At 46.8% G+C, this 19,916-nt stretch overlaps 1 protein-coding gene across 4 annotated transcripts in view; it reads left to right on the top strand.

Moving 5' to 3' along the window:
- LOC142585931 (MFS-type transporter SLC18B1-like) overlaps nucleotides 1-19,916 on the top strand; it is a 63,267-nt gene that overhangs the window by 31,092 nt on the left and 12,259 nt on the right. For all 4 annotated transcript variants that reach the window (XM_075697046.1, XM_075697044.1, XM_075697048.1 and 1 more), the window contains 5 exons: nucleotides 1,313-1,408; nucleotides 1,491-1,564; nucleotides 11,008-11,155; nucleotides 13,134-13,202; nucleotides 13,560-13,662. In XM_075697046.1, coding sequence (XP_075553161.1) covers nucleotides 1,376-1,408; nucleotides 1,491-1,564; nucleotides 11,008-11,155; nucleotides 13,134-13,202; nucleotides 13,560-13,662 — 427 coding nt within the window. In that variant the 5' untranslated portion in view covers nucleotides 1,313-1,375. The remainder of the gene's footprint in view (nucleotides 1-1,312; nucleotides 1,409-1,490; nucleotides 1,565-11,007; nucleotides 11,156-13,133; nucleotides 13,203-13,559; nucleotides 13,663-19,916) is intronic.

Here is a 19,916-nt window from a genome sequence, read left to right as displayed (position 1 = left end):
TACAGAGCGCGTAGGGATGGTGGTGGCGGTGGTGGTGATGGCGAGTTATAGCAGCAGGCGCGTTTAGCCTGGCGATCAAGGCCGGCAATTGCTCCGCCCGAACGTCGCTTATAGAATGACTGTGGTGTTTCACCGCATGTCAGTCAGACCAGTCTCTCTTAAGAATGCGATAAGGATACGGGAAGTTTTTTGGGGGGCTATAACTGGTCCTTCGGGAAACATTAGGTCTTGCAGGCACCTAGGCGGAAGGTCCTTTTGTTGCAGACTTTCTAGGAGAGCGTCCCTTCCATCTTGGAATTTCGGACACGACCAGCGAAAGTGTTCATTGTCTCCGGTCTGGCCGCATGTGGGATAGAGTTCGGAGAATTGATGCGCCGTCTTAAAGGGACACTAAAGTGAAAAATGATTTCTTCTGCATCAGTAAATTACCGTTCTACAACACCAGAAACACCACTCTTACAACGATAAGACGTTTGATAAGCCAGAAAAAGCGAAAGAACGAAATACGGGTGGCGACGCCTACTTAAGTTCCCGCACCTGGGGGCTGTGACGTCTTGGATCTTGATGGCATCTTCTAGGGCCAACTAAATATATATAGCGGTACAGATTGACTACATTGTGTTCTAAAGGAACCAAATATTAAACATGGCAAGTTTCGGGAACCTTTACTCAGCCAACGCGGCCCTAATGCGAAAACATACTTTGGAATCCCTGACGTCACACTGACGTAGCGGCGTCGGGGTTTCGGAGCGAAATTCAAATACTGATACTTGCACCTTCATTTCCTCATCTAATAATCAAACTAGTTTTTTTGAAATGACCGCCTGCAGGGTTCTCAAACAATGATTCATTAGTCTAAACTGATTTATTGTTCAGCTTTAGTGTCCCTTTAAATAACCATGCCGGTGTACTAGTAGTTATTGTCCTTGTTCGATATAGAAGTGAGGCTTCCTCTCTATGAAAGCTCTTGGTTGCGCATGGCATATGTGGTGGAAACCAAAGGTGACCCAAAGTGATGGACACTTCGCTCCCACAACCATTGTACAATGTGCAGCAGATTAGCTGATTGTGGGAAGGAGCTGCAGGCGCTGTCCAACTCTGATTCTCAATAAATAAATGCATAAATTAATAAATTAATAAATAAATCACCACTACGTTCTTCGTATCGAGCCACAATCTTCTAGATGCGATGTTCTTACAGATCTCTATATGCCATGTACGGTGGAACAACACATGCAATACAGGTGTATTCATAACCTCTGTTTTTTCCCTAATGTGTGGCTTCTTACTGTTTATTTTACATGCTAACAAGGCTGCTGCTGCTGGTCTGGAGGCTTGGAAGTACGGCTTTTTCTTTTCTGCCACTAAGGTCGCGATGTTGCTGGGATCTGTGCTAAATCAACGGCTTGTAAGTGTCATGCGATATTTTTAGAGCAGATTTTCACTAGCCACAACACGCTAGTTTTAAATCGATGTTGTCTTACTTCTAGATGGCCATTACATCACCACGGAAGTGCTATTTGGCAGGACAGATTGGTTTTATGCTATTTACTGTTCTTCTAGGGTAAGTTTTCTGCTTGTTATTGTGTACGTACTGGCTAGCTCCATAACTGCTACCTGGGCTCACGCATTAGTAGGGTCGAGAAAAAAGTTTTATGTCTTTGCACCAGACAGCACGTGATGTAAAAATAACTTGGATGCTGGGCACATTAGTTCATGTTTGACAAATCCATTAGAGCGCTAATAAAACAGCCACAAAGAACAAAACACTGGACACCACGAGTGCTACGTGGTTTCCTGGTTTCTTTTCTTTGTGCCTGTTTTGCCGGTGCTACAGTGGATTTCCCACGTACGTGAACTGTCAGACTGCGGAGGAATTCACTAAGTTACGCTGTTCCTACGCATTCTTCAGCCGAAATGCTATCACCCTAAGATAAGCGCATTTAACTCACGGCATCGTACGAGGGCGAGGAGGAAGCAAAGCTCGAATTAAACGAAAAGAAATGAATGAAGCGCGTCCAACTGCTAGTATGATCGCTCATCTTTCGTGTGTTGTAGAGGCTATATTTTTTTTGGCAAATAACTAAACACCCCTATTCGACAGCTTCCTTTTCCGGGCGCCGACAAGCGCAACCACACTGCCTCGTTCAACGCACCGTCGTCAAAAGAATTGCAGTGGAAGTGTTACGCACTCTTGTGACATTTCTGTGAGACACATAACTGGTGGACACATGGTGGCACAAGTGCCGCAGAAAAAGACGCTCAGGCCAAGCAATGCCGGCAGGGTCTGCCAGGCTAATCCCACCTATGGCAACAGCACCGCCACCATAATACACAGCGACTGAATATATTATTGCGAAAGCAATACTGCTCGCACTTTCGGTCCATCGGTGGTCATGGCGCCTCCTTACACAGCTGCGCGTCACGTGGCCGTGTGACGTCACGCCAGACCGAGAGACGGGGCCCCAGCTCGCGGCATCGATGCTGGAGGCGAAGCCTTGCGCGCCGCTGCTGCGGCGCAACCGAGAGAGGGCGCTCGCTGGTGTGACGTCACGCTAGGAGGATAAATGGGGCTACAGCTCGGCTCCTCGCAGTGGTCGGGGCGCCGCCTTGCGCTATGTCGGATGATGTATAGCCATAAGGTTAACAAAGGGCAAACATGTCCACACCACCAGCCGAACCAAGGCGCAGCCAAGGGTATTGCTTTCGCAATCTTCCAGGCTTAATCAAACTAAGCCTTCAGCCAATTTTTTTATTTTGATACTAATTATGGAAAGGAAAAAAAGCAAGTTGCATAATATATAGCTCATATGAACTCAAGGGAAGGCGACCAGCGCCCTGATGTTCATCGATATGGTATGTCATCACGTTGCACATGGTTGCAGGTGCGGTTCTAATGACGCGCATAGGCTCAATATCACTTACGTTGACACCTGTTGCCGTCCAAAAGGGCTGGTCGACGATGTCGTCGAGCGCCAACCGATGACGAAATGTGCGTTCTCTTCGCATCGGATTAGTGACAAAGGCATGGATAGCTGCGGAAGTAGCGCTAAGAGATAAATTATGATAGAAAAATTCACTACGCAACATCCGCACGTGCAAGTTCCGCTGCCCCTCACACTTTGACATTGTATCAGCATTCATCGCTTCTTCTGGACTTCTCCTCGCCCGATAAAACGCGATAGTGTCTCGCACCAGGTCAAGACCTTGTTTTTGCAGGTTCAGGCGGCCGCATTCTGATAGAGCCGAAATGCAGAAAGGCGTGTACACTTCAATTTTGGAGGCCGGTAATAAATCATGGGATGGTGACATCAGGGCCCGGCGCCCACAACTACAGTGCACCTCATAGCACCTCGTAGAACTCAAAGCTAATTGGTCACGATCACCACAATGATCAGCGTTTGCAGTAAAGAGCTCGCAGCGCTCTTGGTTGCCCTTCATTACATTGGTGATGAACCACCACACAAGTGGACGGTATTCTGCGATTCGAAGGCGGTACTGTCACCTTTACGACGAGGACCGCACGAACAGCTAATATTTCACATTACAGAGACGTTACACTATATAAGTCATGCAGGCCATCAAATAACTTTCCAAGGGCTTCCAAGTCACTGCGGGATTATCGGCAATGAACGGGCCGATCAAGCTACCCACTCAGCCCATACTGAGGAGCACCACGTACCAATTCCACTTTCTAGGTCTGACGCAGCACAGAAGCTCCGCCTGTTTGCTCGGTAGTGCACCAGGTCGCAATGAAATGAGCCACATTTAAGAAATACTCTCTTGTGCTCCCTTGGAACCCACATTAAGTCTTCGAGCGCCATCACAGCTTCACCGTGGAGACGCCATGCTTCTGTATCGACTGTGGTTGGGCGTAGCCTTTACTAAGCCCTATGCATTCCGCATAGGGATGACCGACATCATGACCTGTGACCACTGCGGCCATGAAGAATCGATTGACCATATTATGTGCGCTTGCGCGCAGTGCAGTCCACAGACCAGCTAGACGACCAACCGCTATCGGAAGAAAAAGAATTTTACACCATCGAAAGGACCAACGTCACCGAAGAAGGCCGTGAAAGCACTATTGCGTTTTTTTGCGACCTACCGGCCTTTGTGAACGTCTTTACCTGGAACGCCTTTTGTATGTGTGTCTCCATGTGTGCGTGTTTTTTTTTTATGTTTTCCTCTCTGTCCTCATTCTAACCCATATCTCCCATCCCCAGTGTAGGGTCGCAAACGGAGACTGATTTCTGGTTAACCTCCCTGCCTTTCCTCTTCATCTCTCTCTCTCTCTCTCTCCATAAATTCACCAGCCTCATAAGAACGAATGTTCAAGTACGCGTCAGAATATTGCGCAGCACCGTACACGTAGCAGATAACGGTTCAACATTTTAGCTGGTTTCGGATCAAATCTGTTCAAGTAGTCGATCTTGCGACACTGACGCACTTTGTTCGGTGCTGTCACTGCACATACAATACTAGGCCAAGGTTGGCGTGGTGGTATCGAAGAGGCGACAGAAACTGTCTTGTGAACATGCGAATGTGTCCTCGCCGCACGAAGTGGGCCGTGGCTCAACAGTAACAGTGCGTTAAAATTCCGGTCGAATTTGGGATGTTGAAAGAAGTCATCAGCCTATATTTATGTTCACTGCAAGACGAAGGCCTCTCCCCGTGATCTCTAATTACCCCTGACCTGCGTTAGCTGATTGCAAGTTCTGCCTGCAAATTTACTTATTATTGCGATGGCAATTATATGGACACTCCAGGCGCATTTCCGCCGTCGGCTTCTGCCGCCGTAAGGTCCCGCGTAAAATCCGAGGGTGCTAAAATAGTCCCCGTGCGCCGTATGCTGCATGTGCAAGGGAAAGCATGCGAAGGTGAGCCGGCGATCGCGGCTCAATCTCGCGCACAGAAGGCAAGAAAGCGGGGAGAAAGCTCGGCGTCTTCTGGCGACGCAAGGCTCCGGGGGCAAGGTAGAGAGAGGGGGTAGGGGGAGAGGGGCATTCTACTCCGGGCGGCCCGGGAGTGCCCGCGACGGGGACAGAGTTCGCCGTGCGTTGTGTTTTCGCGACTTCGTTCGCGTTTATGCGAGAGGCAGTGCGAAGGTAAATTCACTCGCTGCTGTTGCAGCGCTTCCTCACTCCAGCGTTCTGACAGCGAGTTTCGCTGGTGATCGAGTGAGATGTGTTCATGTTTGCTTGAGCGCGCGTGACAACATGCTTTTTAAATTAATTAGTATGCCTATGTTTACAAGTTTATAATGCTGGTAAAACTACTATCCTTACTTCGCATAGCTGTCTACTAATTTACTATTGCAATCGATATTTTGCATTTTGGGTGAAACTGCGACTTTTTCCATTACCTCACCTAATTTTCTACCGCCGTCAACACCGTTTGCTTTCCCCTAGCACACACTGCGTATTTCCAATGGAGCACTACTTCTCTGCCCTACAGTCAACGTGGCCTGCCCAGCTCCATTTTTCCTCTTTATTTCAACTACCAGTATTCCCATTTGCTCTTTCACCGACACCGCTGTCTTACTGTCTCTTAACAGCATAGATCTGACATTTTTCGTTCCATCCCTTGTTTCAGCTGCCCTTAAGTTGCTGTCAAGCTTCATTGTTCGCCTCCAAGTTTCTGCGCCGTATGATGGCACTGGAAAAAATGGAATGATTGCACACTTTTCAACGATAGCGGTAGAGCCGTGTCATTTTTTTTGTAATACCGGAAGTATTCCCTCCGACCCATTTTCATCCTTCTGTGAATTTGCTTGTCATGATCAGGGTCCCTGTGATTAAGTGACCCAGATAAACTTATTGCTCCACACATTGTTGAGGCTGACTGTCGATCATGAATTCTTGTTCGCTTCACTGGTTATTCAACATTACCTTCTGCATATTGACCTTCAACCTACTCTAATACTTTCTCGGTTAAGGTCCTCAACCAATTGCTGCAATGTTCCTCCAGCGTTCATGAACAGGATAAGGCCATCGATAAGCTGGAGGGTGTTGAGGCATTCGCCGTTGATCATCGCTCCTAATCTTTGCCTGTTTAATAGCTTGAATAGTTCTTCTAAGCATGCAGTGAATAGCATTAGATAGATTGTGCCTAGTTGACTGACCGCTTTGTCGTGAAGCATTTTTCCACTTTTTTTGCGGGTAATTAAAACATGTGAAACATACGGCAAAATATGCCGTTTATATGCAGAAATGCGCCCCGTTTTAATTATTAAGGACATTTCACTGTAATAATACAATGGTTACACTGTTTTGAACGAAACAGACAGAATTCCGTATTTTTGTTACGCAAACATCTGTATTTCTGCGAGGCAAACTACACACGCTGTGTGAATGAGCGCTTGTACTCACAAAGTTTCATCTAACAATGTTTTATTGAAGACGCAAGCTGTACGTATTACGAAGATACGTACAAAATGTGGGAGTTCGCCGTTTACGAAAAACCGCAATAAGAGATCTACAAATATATATATATATATATATATATATATATATATATATATATATATATATATATATATATAAACGCAACCTCTATACCAGTCGCAGTTTGCCCCGCATATGGGGCAAACGCTCCTCATATGCGCAAATATATGCGTGTGTTTGCAATGTTCTAAAATTAAGCGCTTTGTAATTATTAATACAGCATTTTTTGCACAAAAAATTGAAATGCATAATCGACTAATTAACAGAAATTCGCTAAATAACTTTTAGCTAATGACCTTATGGCCCACATTCCAATTTACACATTCTAGCCGTAGAGTTCGCAAGGCCGACGCACATGGTATGAATTCTCAGAATGACACCAGTTTCGAAGTATTATTTCCCGCACTTTGCGCAGAAATGCATAGGCGTTCCAGTTACTTTTGTGCTTGAATGCATGAACGACGTTTTGTTAATAAATTAACTGGATCTTCTCTGCAATTCTCCGCAGATTTTGGGAAATAATATGTCGAAACTGTTGTCATCCTGAGAATTCGTTCCAAGTGGATCCTCCTTGCGAACTCCACGGCTATAATTTGTAAATTAGCATAATGGCGCATGAGCCACCTGAGGGTGAAGCTGCTTGCTCGTGAATTAGTGAAGGTTCGTATTGGTTCATATTGCTGTATGGGCCATAAAGTAATTAGTTAAAATGATAATTAGTTGTTTTTAATCAGTCCATTATGCATTTCAATTTCTTGTGCAAGTGGCCTATTCAGTGCCGGAAATGTCACAAGATAGGACGCATGAGCGCTGTTTGTAGAAGCAAAGCCACCTGCTCGCGTTGCGGCGGAGAGCATGATACCACCGACTGTGAGGCGTCCTCATTTAAATGTCCCAACTTTACTGGCTCTCACGAAGTGACTTCGAAGAAATGCCTGAAGATGAAACAGGAGGTTCGTATTCTTCGAAAAATGGCAAGAGACCAATCTTCACGTAAAGAGGCTGCTCGGTTTGTTCGCCAAAGTGACCAACACTCGCGACAGAAGCATCACAAAACCATTTCAGGAGAACTACCTAGCGTGGCACAGGTACCACAATGACCTCTGCCTGTGCGTGCACCGAGAACGGTAAAAGCGTCTACTGATAATAAAAGGTCGACGAGAGCACGCGGCAAACATTCACCTCCACCGGCTGATACAGACACGGAATGGCCTTTGCTGCCCTCTAGGCCCACGGCCATGCCAGCGGGCACTAGCGGTCCTCTGTGCCATGAAGCCAAGAATTATAGGGCCAATGAAACCGGTGGCACTACGGGCAGGCAAAGAGATGAACACAATGAGAAGGAGAGTGTACAAAAAATGCGGAAGCACCTAGTAGAATCAATGCGCGTGATTCTCGGTGGTCTCGAGACTCCGGCCGCTAAAAGTGCCCTACAAGTGCTCGCCGTGCTAGAGACGCTTATCGCAGCTCTTTATATGCTATAAATATTTTGTTTGGCGCTTGTGCTGTTCACGCAGGGGAGGCCCACGCCAGCTTCGTCCTAACGCCTCTAGATTTAAGTTCACTCAAATTGGTGACTACAGACTTGAGGCGAAACCTGACTGTGGCTTCATGGATGACATTTGTGAAAGTTTATCATCAGAGTGTTGAACTTGCTTTCACTTTGTGCATCACTCTTGCTATGTCATCATCATCCCTCATCACATCTTTATGTCCCCGTTCCCCTCTCCTGTGCAGAGTAGCAGGCTAGAGCACCTTAGCTCATGCCGACCTCTGTGCCTTCTTTCAATTAAATTATTTCTCTCTCTCTCGTGCAAGTAATGTCCGCCTCCTCGAGTAGACCCGCTCATGAATTAGGATTGTGCTATCTGCAACACGCAACCTTTAAAAATGTTTGAAAATGTTCGCTGAAACAGCTGGTGTATTCTTGTTTCTGTTCTTACAGTGAAACCTCAATCTTTCTCACACTGCCCCTAGCCACACTACTCAAAGAAAGCTTTTGGAAAGTTGTGAACTGGAATGCCAGTGTATTTAGGGGTACATTTCGGGCGTGGACATCTCAAAAATAGTATAGGAATTTTTATAAGTTGACAGCAATTCATGATAGTGGAACGATTCCGTGATTGCTATTTGTGCCCTATTGTGAATAATCTGAAATAATAATTTGTGAGCATATAATAGCTAACAGAATACTGATATTAGTCATGCATCTAATATCCGTCGCTAGGAATAAGTCATTTGAAAAAGGCGTATTGTGAAACCATCTATATGTAATTCTTCAGAAATCAGTTCAAAGTAATGGAAAATATAGCATATTTCATGTCTTAATAAGGAACATATATTACTTGATATATATTTATAGACGTGTGGACCCACAGACACCTACGTTACACCTACATACGTATGTAGATACAATGTTCCCAAGGAAGTGTGCCTGGGGACAACCATCGCTATAGCTAAAATGACAGAGCACCGCATACATATTGAGTGAGTGAGTAAACTACCTTAATAGGTCCAGACAAGACGCAGGGGAGACCCTGCGCCACTCAGCTAGTCCCACGTAGGGACCGCCAAGACGAGCTTGACTGCCCAAGAGCGCAGCCCACCTATCCTCGCTGAAGGAGGAGCCGATGGCTTTGCCCTCCCACAACACATGATCCAATGTTGCCGTTAGTCCTCAGGCAGGGCAGTCCGCACTGGGATACCTTTCAGAGTATATTGCATGAAGAACCGCAAGGTTAGGATACTCACGGGCTTGTAAAAGTCGAAGGGTCACCGCCCGCGCCCTGCATAAGACGGGATACCTGGTGTGTGTGGATGTGTGCTAATCGGATGTGTGGTAACCTCATGGAACGTGAGCAAGGGTTTCCCGTGGGGCAGGGGTACTGCGGAGGCGGCGCGGTCAGTGAGTCATCGCGCGGCCTCGTGCGCGCCCTCGTTAGGGTTAGAAGGAGAGCCCTCAGTGGACCCCAAGTGAGCGGGAAACCAAGTAATAGAATGCGGAGAGATACTATTGACGCTTTGGAGAATGCGGAGGGCCTGAAGGGAGACCGTCCTGGTTTGGTAGGCCTTAATACATCTTGCCGAAGTGATTGCTGCGTCTAAGGCCGTTGGTAAATATTTCTGGTTTTCTTACTAGTTTCATTCACTATTATTATGAAGATTATTGCAAAATAAACCATTATGGTTAATTAAAAATTCGGGTGAAACTTTCTATTTCCTTTTTAGCCATGTTTATTGCAACAAACGTAGTACATAACATGTGAGTGAAGCAAGACGGGTTACTAGGAGATGAAGACTTGCAATGGTCAATGTAGGACCTCCTTTTTGACGAAGGAAATTAAATGAATGAATGACTGAATGAATGTTGGGTGAACGAGATATTGCTGAGCCCGGAGCCAGTATTTAGACAAATGAACTTGTCTTCATGAGTGCATCAGCTGCTTTAAGCGCGACCTTCATGGAGCCACGTCTTCGCTTCACCGCCACTCATGCGGCGATACAGCGGCAAACGCCGCCGAGCCGCTATCAGTGTGGCCAGCCGTAACGCAGGAGATTACTGTTTCTTAAGTGTAACCGACAGTAAAGTCTAGCATGTTGTGACACTTAATAACGCCATAACTTAGTGTTTGAAAATTCTTCCGCAGTTATTTCTTCTATTTTTACGCCTGGCTATTCGCAGCATACAGAAAGCGCAGAAAACAGCTTAGCTCTGCCAACGTTGTGTCTATGCTGATACAGTTGCTAGTGCAGACAGAGAACACCTTCAACGTGCGGACCGCTCACACACACCGGTGGACAGTCTAGGATATGTTTAGGTGTCGTGTGCCAGGGTCCGTCCGGGTCCACACTCGGCGACCAGCTCTTCCCATGCCGTCATCTTGCGCTGGTCTTTGTAGTCGGACCTGCATCAGTACCACAGCACTGATCCTTCTTGCACCGCGGTTATCAGTCTAATATAGAATTGTACGCGTGCGGCTTTCAATGACTTCTTTTGCGAATGCACTGGCTGGTCGTACACTTCTTGCATGTTACTACACACGGGAAATGTTGCGGCGCTAGAAAAACAAAAGATTACGAGCGGGAGGCCACAAGCGATGATCGTGGATTCACCGCCGCCATGAATCCCATGATGAAACGGCCGGAAGTGCTTGCTTATGATTGGCTCGAGCATGTCGCCGCGAGCTGAACGCTTCCGGCGGTAGGCGAAAATGTCCCCTCCAAATCGGTGGGGTGCGTCCCGATTTTTGACGCCGGACGTAGAGCGGTCGCCGCTGGACGAAGTTCGCCACTTGGACGCCGGAATTCGTTCTATGAGGGCCTCGCTTTCAGTGGCGGCTGCTTCGGTTTTGCCGCACCCTTCCAAGAAAGCTGTTGCATTGTCAAAGACAAGCCCCTTGCCGAACCATTGACTCCGAGCTGAGGCTTAGCTTGTTTGCTGATCAGTAACTTGTAAATGTTACGATGACAACTTTGCCACTCCTCGCCTCCTTGAATCTACCTTATGCACTCAGTTCTTCCATTTCTAAAGCCTCTAATATTCAATGCATGTCTCTTGCAGGCTTATGTACTGGTCACCCGGCGGCAAAGTTTTCCTTGGCCTCTGTCTAGTACTCGCCATCGTTGGTGGCTTCTTTTCTACCGTGTACCTCGTTTCGGCGTACTCTGTTGTCACTGCGGAGTTTCCCGTGCACACGGGACTCATAATTGTAGGTGGGCTCTTGCCTAAACTTGTTTACTTTTAGCGCATCTACACATATATTTTCGCATAACGCTCGCACCAGTACATTGGCTGTGAATTTTTTTTTTCTCTCGAGTAATCATGACACTCTCTAAATTTGCTCCAGCGACAGTCGTTTGCTTCTTCCGATGTCACTGTTGACGCTGACTCTGAATACATCAGTCAGAGTAACAGTATTTATTCGTTTAAAAATTATAGGTTCCGCTAGTGCCTGGAAATAAATGGAATTTGCAGTTCCTGCTTGTGTAGAGACTGCTCATATTACAAAGCTATGTGCTGTTTATCGGTATTACTTTGTTTGGATTTACGCTAGCTGCCGTAAAAGCTTACAGCCACTTCTTTCTCCTTTTTTTAGTTGTTCTGTCGGTAGATTTCTGTCGCGTAATTATCGCATCCTCTAACAGAGCATCAATTTGCCGCGAAAAAACGTGTGAGCATTATGCGAGTAAATACGATATATTTCACTGCTTCTTTTTAGGCGAACCAATTTGAACATCGCCCTTTTGTAAAATGGCTCTGCTTCTTACACCTCAGTCGTGAAGAACTCGATAATTTTTAACGAGCCACTAGAAATTATTTTCATAATAAGCCGTCAACAGAATTGAAGAAACCTTATACTCTTATAACTGTCTCCTTCATTGTAGTTGTCTCGTTTCACTTAAAGCAAGCACCATCTAGCCTAACACCTTCAAATTTGTTCTAGTGCAGGCAAAACAACAAAACCGACATCGAAGGCACATGAGACAGCACACAGCCCTAACTTTATCACTATGAGCTGCTTCGTGTTCCTTCGATGTCTTTCTCATTGACCCTGCTCTACAGCAAATTGGATGACGACTTACCCACAAGCCTTTCTTGCCACTCCTATAGGCTGAGATATCCTCCTCCGGTAGTTTCAGGCTACGAACGGCATGTCCTTATCAGAGTGGCATAGCGTTCCTGTCGGAGTAAGTAGAGAGCACAGAGTGTTAAATAAAGGAAGCGTATACGCCAAATCGACAATAATTATTATTGAGGAGCAAAAAACATATACAATACGTGTACAGAGTGTTATCCCACTACTGGTAATATTCAATGTGCTCTCGCATGTATAACCGAGAGCGTCAATAATCTTTCTAATTGCTTGGGCCCAATTTTTGGCTACTATCACGGTGCTCTGTATCTCGACGTGGCACTGGCAGCTGCGGTGGTGCTTAGCCAGGTGCCCAGATGACACTCCGTTTAGGATAAAAACACGTTCTCTGGCTCGGTCATTCCCAAGTATTGCGTCAGACCGATATAACACAGTCTACAGGAGTACACCACATGCGCATGCCTGGTACGGTATGAATTCTATAAGCCCAGGGCGCCCGATTTCGAGTTGATGCAGTGTTTTGTCCTCGTCACGTTTAGTTCCGTATTATTTCTTTGATTGTATTCACAATTCTTTCACAGGATACGTGCTATTTAGCTAAAGTTAAGATGTTATCGAGGGTACTCAGCTATGAAAAACGCTGCAATTAAACGCCGTATTTTTGGTGCTCTTTAGCACCATATTCATTGAACTACCCCTGCCCGAAACCTCAAAACACTCTTTTTTACTTCTGAAGGCCAGAATACAATCTCCGCTAGCGAGAGCCACACGCGCGATTGTAATCTCAGCGATAAAATTTCATGGCCACCAAACTGCTGCGGCCGCTATTGTGCGAATAATGTACCTGAACAAAAAAGAAAGCTCAAAGCGCTATATTTCAAGAGCTGCGAGATCAAGATGTCGTAGTGTGCATTGATTGTTGTTGAACTTAAATCCCACTACCTACGATTCACAGTTGACCGTCTGCACTGGTCTTTCAACATGATTTCTGAACATTTACTAAATAAACTATCATATGTAATATGCCGCTATTGTTTCAGAATATAAGTTTGTGTCAACCATAATAAAAGTGCAACACGTCCTGTCTTTCCAGTCTACAATGGAATCCATGTGGGGCGCAGGATGTATGATCGGGTCTGGCATCGGCGGGGTGCTAATTGACGTAAGTTACAAAAAATATATTTGCGCCGATGCTTACCGGAACTAGCCCCGGTATTCTCTGACGATCCTCCACACGAAGCCGCACCCTCGTTACGAGCAGTTGAGCACAGCGCCACCCGTCGACTGAAAGACAATGCTACGCTTCTCAATAACTGCTATGGAGTGTCAATGAAGCGCAGTGGGCGCCACCATCAACTTTCTCGAGTAGAGGTGGAGGGTTCGGTGGAGGAACGTTCTAGAATATTGGAGTAAGTGTTTCTTTCTTGAGTTTCAAGCCACGCATTTCTTCCTCCTATTATTATCTTACAATTCATTTCGATGCGTAGCCACGAGTGGTGTTTCTTTGTTTCGTCTTTAGGCCTGGGCTTTTCCTCTGCCCTTCTTCGTAATGGCAGCACTGGTGAGCTTTTCACTCCCATGGACGACCCGGTCGCCAAAGATACCCGGCAAACCTCTAGAAGGTAAGACACGTATTCAGACTTCTGACAGAACTGCAGGGAACGAAGCCTTCGTGAAGTGAGCAAAGATATCGACGGTCTCTTGAATTAATTTAACGAAGTGTGTTAGGCTGCTATATGCACGGTTTTTAGAGACAATGATCCTTGCGACATGGCCACACATGTCGCAGGCTTACAAAGTAAAGCAGCTACTTCTACAGTTTATGAGATGGACTGGCCTCAGCCACCGACTGTAGACGTGATGGGCAGTCCCACGCGTGCGCTCTGCGAATGCTTCCTCCCCTCCCTCCCTCTTCTATCTTTGTTTTCATCTGTTAACCACATTCCCCCTGCTTAGGGAAGCAAACAGGATGCGCCCTTGGTTGACCTTCCTATAATTCCTAACCTACCTCCCCTTCACTCCCCCCCCCCCCCAAAAGAAAACATGTCATCCGACTGAGAGCCGCATGAGAGAGAGAGAGAGAGAGAGAGAGAGAGAGAGCAACAAAAGAAAAAGAAGGCAGGAATGTTAACCAGAAAAGTGTCGGTTGGCTACTTTACGCTGGAGGAAGGAAAAAATGGGAATATAAAGAAGGGAGACAGAGAGTAATACTAAGCTACAAAGGGAACCACGGGTTTTCAAGAAACTGCTGTGTCATATTCAGTGTGCCTCCGCTTCGACTTGTCGACTTTTGGGCCTCGCTCTACAATCTGCCAGTTAGCCTAACCGGTAGAAGAACCACTCCGGAAAGGCGTTGTTCCCGGGGTTTATCCCAGACGTGGGGCTGTTTTTGAACACAAAACCTTTTTTGCTGGCCTCATGCAGGTTTAGTGTATCCGGAATCTGGTTACCTATTTTGTAAGTTCTTCACAAAAGGGACAATTTTGTTTGTGTCTAGTATCGTAAGAATCATAAAAAGGTATCAAATGATGGGTCTCGATAAGACGAAATTAAAACACTTAATGAAAATCGAAATGAAAGTACAAAAATATAATTATACGTGCGCTATAATGTCGGATGCAACAGCTGTCATTCTAAGGGCATAAGATAGATGGCGTCACAATAGCGGGCCGCCGTAGGGTGTCTTGATAGCAGAGCTGCCGATCAGGGTAGTGGCGCTCTTTGAGCAGCCCCGCGGCTCTGTACACCACAACGACGGTCCAGATAAAGCTCGATGTGTCTTTTGTGTCACTGGTTTCAGCATGAAACGAACATCTGGGCAAATAGTATGGGAGGTCAAGATATTATTAATTTACCAGAGATTATATTTTAGCCCGGAAAAACGAGCTTCTACATTAGAATAAGCCTATAGAATTTTATTTCACTCCACGAGATGAATCCACTTGTCAACGCAGTCAATGTGGAAGAACGGAAACGCAAACGGGCTGACGCCGCACCTGTTCGCCGCACCAAGGACAGCGTCGACACTCGCGAAGCGCGCCTTGCCCAATTGCGTGAAACCGCACGAGTCTGCCGTTTCAAGGACAGTGACTCTGTGAGTCTATGTGGTGGGGAAGAAAAGAAAGGAGTATCAACCAAAGTCGAAGGGAACGAAAACAAGGTCTACGTATATGCGCATAAAAAATGTGGGCAGTTCGCACTAGCGGTGCAACGCTGGGTCCCAGCTGAGCTATATAGTTCCGGCTTTTGCTAAGTGTTGCTAGGTTTTGCGAGGTTATCCATGGCTCGGGTAGGTTCATACTAAGTGTTGCTAAGTTTTGCTAAGTTTCGCCAGGTTATGCATGGCTCGGTCAGGTTCACTCTAAGTGCTGCTGTGGGTTTTGCTAAGTTTTGCGATGGTATGCATAGCTTGGCTATGCTCATACCAAGAGTTTCTAGGTTTTGTTAAGTCTTACGAGGTTATGCATGGCTTGACTATGCTCATATTAAGTGTCGCCAAGGCTTGCTAAGTTTCGCGCAGTTTTTGCGAGGTCATACACAGCAAGGCCGGTAAGCCACACAAGTCCCAGCATGTCACACACACACAAGCCCCACTACGTGCATCACAATTTATTATATACAGTGCTTCTGTACCAGTCGTCGACATCGTCGATCCGGTCATCGTTCTCGACGTCCGATCGTCGTCGTGGTCGTTGTCATGGTCGGGGGCGGCGGGGAAGGCTTCGCAAAGCACTTGCAAGACAGAGCTCTTCTGTTCAAAGTTCCGCACCGATCTCACCGTGGACAGATTCGCGTCGAACCAGAGGTGGTCACAGATGCGGCAGCTGTGCGTGACCTCTATGCCGAGGAATTTGCGCTGAAAGCGGTCGTTCGCACCTCCCACGGATTTGCGGATCTGGCGTTGGAAGTTGTCGGTGACGCGCAGGCCCGGAACCGATTCCTGGCGGCGCCGAGCATTCAGTCGGCAGCGTTCATTGTCTCTGGCCCGAAACTCGGGATACTCGGCCCCGTGACAGCGTTTGTCGGCGGCGGCGTCAACGCCATGGGTAGAATCAGCTCTCCTTCGTCGATCGTAGTCCCGCTGAGCCACGCGCCGCGCTTCCTTGTAGCTGTCACACATTTGGGCACAGCTGTCACAGACGTGACAGCTGTGCCCAAACTCTATGTCCAGAAATTTGTGCTGTAATCCGCCGTTCGCACCCACCGTACCATGGCGGGCTTGATGCTGGAAGTTTTCGAGCAATCGCTGGCCGGGATGGGTTTCTCGGCGACGTCCAGCGTTCAGGCGCCGACTCTCGCGTTTCCTGGACTGAAACTCGGGATCCTCGACTCGGCGTCGCCTCTTCTCAGCCGCAGCTTCGGCGCGGTATTCTGGATCAGCCCGGCGGCGACGCATCGCTTCTCGCTGAGGTGCGGGGACCCCGAGACTCTGGCGCACCTTCCCTGTGCCTGCCCATCCTTGACGCAGGAACGCTCCATAGTAATCAACACTTACAGACGCCGCGGCCTTCCAGCGGCCACAGAGACCGACCTGTTGTTCCCTGTGTGACCCGCGTCCCGGCTCCCTGCGCTGCGAAGCCTGTGGAGTTTATAAATTCCACTGGAATAGACACCCTGTAAGCGCCCGCTACAACGCTGGCCACTTTCCTAAGGAGTGCCACCTGTCGCGCATAGTGGAGTCCTGCGTTTTGTGGCTACATCCTCCCTCTTTCTCTATCATCTTTTACTTCCCACTCCCTCTCCCCTTACGACGTTTCGCCATGCTCCCCTACGGGTTGCAGAATCAAGCGTCTTTCCTTTCTTTAGATCACTATCATCAGTACGGTGCTCTTTCTGGTAAGCGGCTTCTTAGTCGGACTTCTTCGGGCATCCGGAGTTTCTTCGGTGTTCCCATGGAAGCAGCTCGTACGAAAGGAGTTGACGACGCGAGAGTTGTGTCGCTGCGCCAGCCGGAGCCTTTACTCGCCTGCGACGTCACGACTTCGCCCTATCACTGTCTAGGTTGTGTCGACCCTACGCGCGTGGGTGCGAGGAGGTTACGTGGCTCGGTGCTCTCGCAGGTGATTGCTAGGCAACGCGAGGCGGCGCACAGCTGGGTTTAGTTTTCTGGTAACGCTCCACGGCCGAACGAATGCTTAAACAGCTCCGATGTTAAAAAATGCAAATGTAAAACGCGTATGAAAAGTCGACTTGCACCTACCGTGGCGTTGTAATGGCTTTCACGCTGCGCTGCTAAGCCCAAGAGTGCGGAATCAAATCTCAGTTACGGCAGCCCAATTTCAAAGGGGGCGAAATGTAAGTACAGTCGTGTACCGTGCACTAATTGGGTGCACGTTAACGAACCCAAGGTGGTCAAAGTTTTTCTGGAACGCCCAAATACGGCGTGCCTCATAATCATATTGTGGTTTGGCTCGTAAAACAAAACAATTTATTTAATGGGTGACATGTATGTCACAATGGAAGATATTAAAAAGAGAACGCTGGATCTGGACATGAAATAAAGAAAAGCAAAAATTAAATGCATCACTTTTAGTGACCCAATGCCAACAAAACACATAAATACACCTAAGTACGCACAAATTATGTCATCTACGTCGACCTTGTCTGTCACGTCGACATTGGTTGGCGCACCTTTCTCTATTGTTCTTCCATTCCGGACCTTTCTTCTAGACTAATCCGCAAAAGTTTCCTTTAGCAGCTTCGTGCTATGGTCGGGTAAGAACGACAATTTTCCCTTTCACGAAAATTTCGCCACCTGGTGGACTTTCACCAACAAGCGTTGGCGTATTTCTTGAACTAAGCGTCGGTGTAGACACACGGTAAGCATCACAAGGTTCGTTCGCTAGTTGAATGACAGAATTTGGGATATCCTTAGCCCTCCGACACCTTTGAGGTACGAGCTCACTAGCACCTTCTTGCCCTGCTTGGTGGCACCGGAGGCTTAAATGAGTACATCTGCATCTCTGGCAACGAATCAAGCAAAAATCTTCGCATGACCGTGCGGATTTTTTTGTGGTTTATACTCGTATTTGTTACCCCAGATAGAGGCAAAACGGCAGAGAGGTTAACCAGATAAGCATATCCAATTTGATACGCTGAACTTGAGGAAGAGAATAGGGGAGAACAAAAGGTAAAATGAGAGAGAGAGAGAGAGAGAGAGAGAGAGAGAGAGAGAGAGAGAGAGAGAGAGAGAGAGAGAGAGAGAGAGAGAGAGAGAGAGAGAGCAACTAACACGACCAATACGAGTGCAACACAACCTATTCAAAGTAAGCACGCTAACTTCCGCGATTGCAAGCGACGAGACTGCTTTTCTGGTGCCTGTTATCCGTACACGGAAATATATTACCTTACAGAGCATTCCTGCACTCGGCAGAAAGAGAAAGGATATTATAGAAAAGCACGGAGGTCGGCCTACAGCAGTCAGAGTATTGACTTTCAGCCGAAGTAGTGTGCTAGCTCAGGCAGTGGTATTGCGAAAAGATTGTATGATTTTTAGTTTTCATTTGTGGTTAGCTACCGCCCGAGAAACATCCAATAGCAACAAAGTAAAGAGGGACAAATTCATCATTCGCACTGCTGTACATGAATATATCAATGTAATATTTACTGATCATTACTGCAACACGGACATCACGTATCCAATATGTATACTTGTAATTCTAAATAACAAACTGTGGAGGGCTTCTTAAAAAAACGAGTTGCCTTCGTGGTCGCAGCGCAGCAAACTTCGTTGTCGTCGTCATCGTTGCTGTTCTTTCATTTATGAAATCCTGCAGGATGAGAACATAGGCCACCGAAGTACCGGCTATCGCAATCATCAAAAATAAGCTACAGCCACTAGGGAATGTAAAAACAAAAATAAGCTGAGACAATACATAACAATCGCGCCCAATAAATGGTAATGTATCAGGCACAGCATATGTGATACTCTGGACACATTCATACCTACACAGTTGGCTCCAGTTGCTCGATTCCTCTACGTCAGAGTTTGCCATATAGAAGCTATTAGAGTGTCACGTGCTACGTTATCCAAAACGGCAAACTGATGGCTAACCTGTCTGCAGTTCGGTCTATAGCATCGACTTCATGATGTACAAAAATTGGTTCAAACTGGTTTACAAAAATGGGTATACAGGCAGAAATTACCATTTCCTGTAGTAAACTCGCACGCAGAATCTTATAATCGCGTCAAGCGCGCAAGACGCTAAAACAACCTAACAAAGTGGACGAGTTCTTTCAGTGGATACTGCGACAGTTGAACATTCCTAAAGAATATGCAAGTTACGTAGAAGATCTGAAAGCCCATCAAGAGAATACGACGACCGCAACTCCCATAGCAAAATCTGAAATATGCTGCAACATTACGAGACACATATGCGCATAATGGTAGAAGAAATGGGTTTGATAAAATTTTCTAACTTTTGACCGATAATAATTTGATCCATTTATTGAATGCCATATACCGATAGAGTTAACATACGTCATCGTCTTCATCAGCCTGTTTTATGTCCACTACAGGACGAAGGCCTCCAACTGCGATTTCCAATTACCCCTGTCCTGCGCCAACCGATTCCAACTAGCGCCCACGAATTTCCTAATTTCATCGCTCCACCAAGTCTTCCGCCATCCTCAACTGTGTTCCCTTCTTTTGGTACCCATTCAGTAACCCTCATGGTCCAACGGTTTTCTAACCGGCGCACTACATGAACTGCCCAGCTCCATTCTTTATCTTGATGTCAATTAGAATATCGTCTATACCTTTTTGCTCTCTGATGAAAACCTCTCTCTTTCTCTCTCTTAACATTATGCCTAGAAATCTTCGTTCCATCACTCTGTGCGCGGTCCTTGACTTGTTCTCAAGCTTCTTTGTCAATCT

The sequence above is a fragment of the Dermacentor variabilis genome, chromosome 6, assembly GCF_050947875.1.
Source record: "Dermacentor variabilis isolate Ectoservices chromosome 6, ASM5094787v1, whole genome shotgun sequence".
NCBI classification, from domain to species: Eukaryota; Metazoa; Arthropoda; class Arachnida; order Ixodida; family Ixodidae; genus Dermacentor; species Dermacentor variabilis.
The sequence above is the reverse complement of the archived record's forward strand: the minus strand, read 5'-3'. Positions and strand labels throughout refer to the sequence as shown.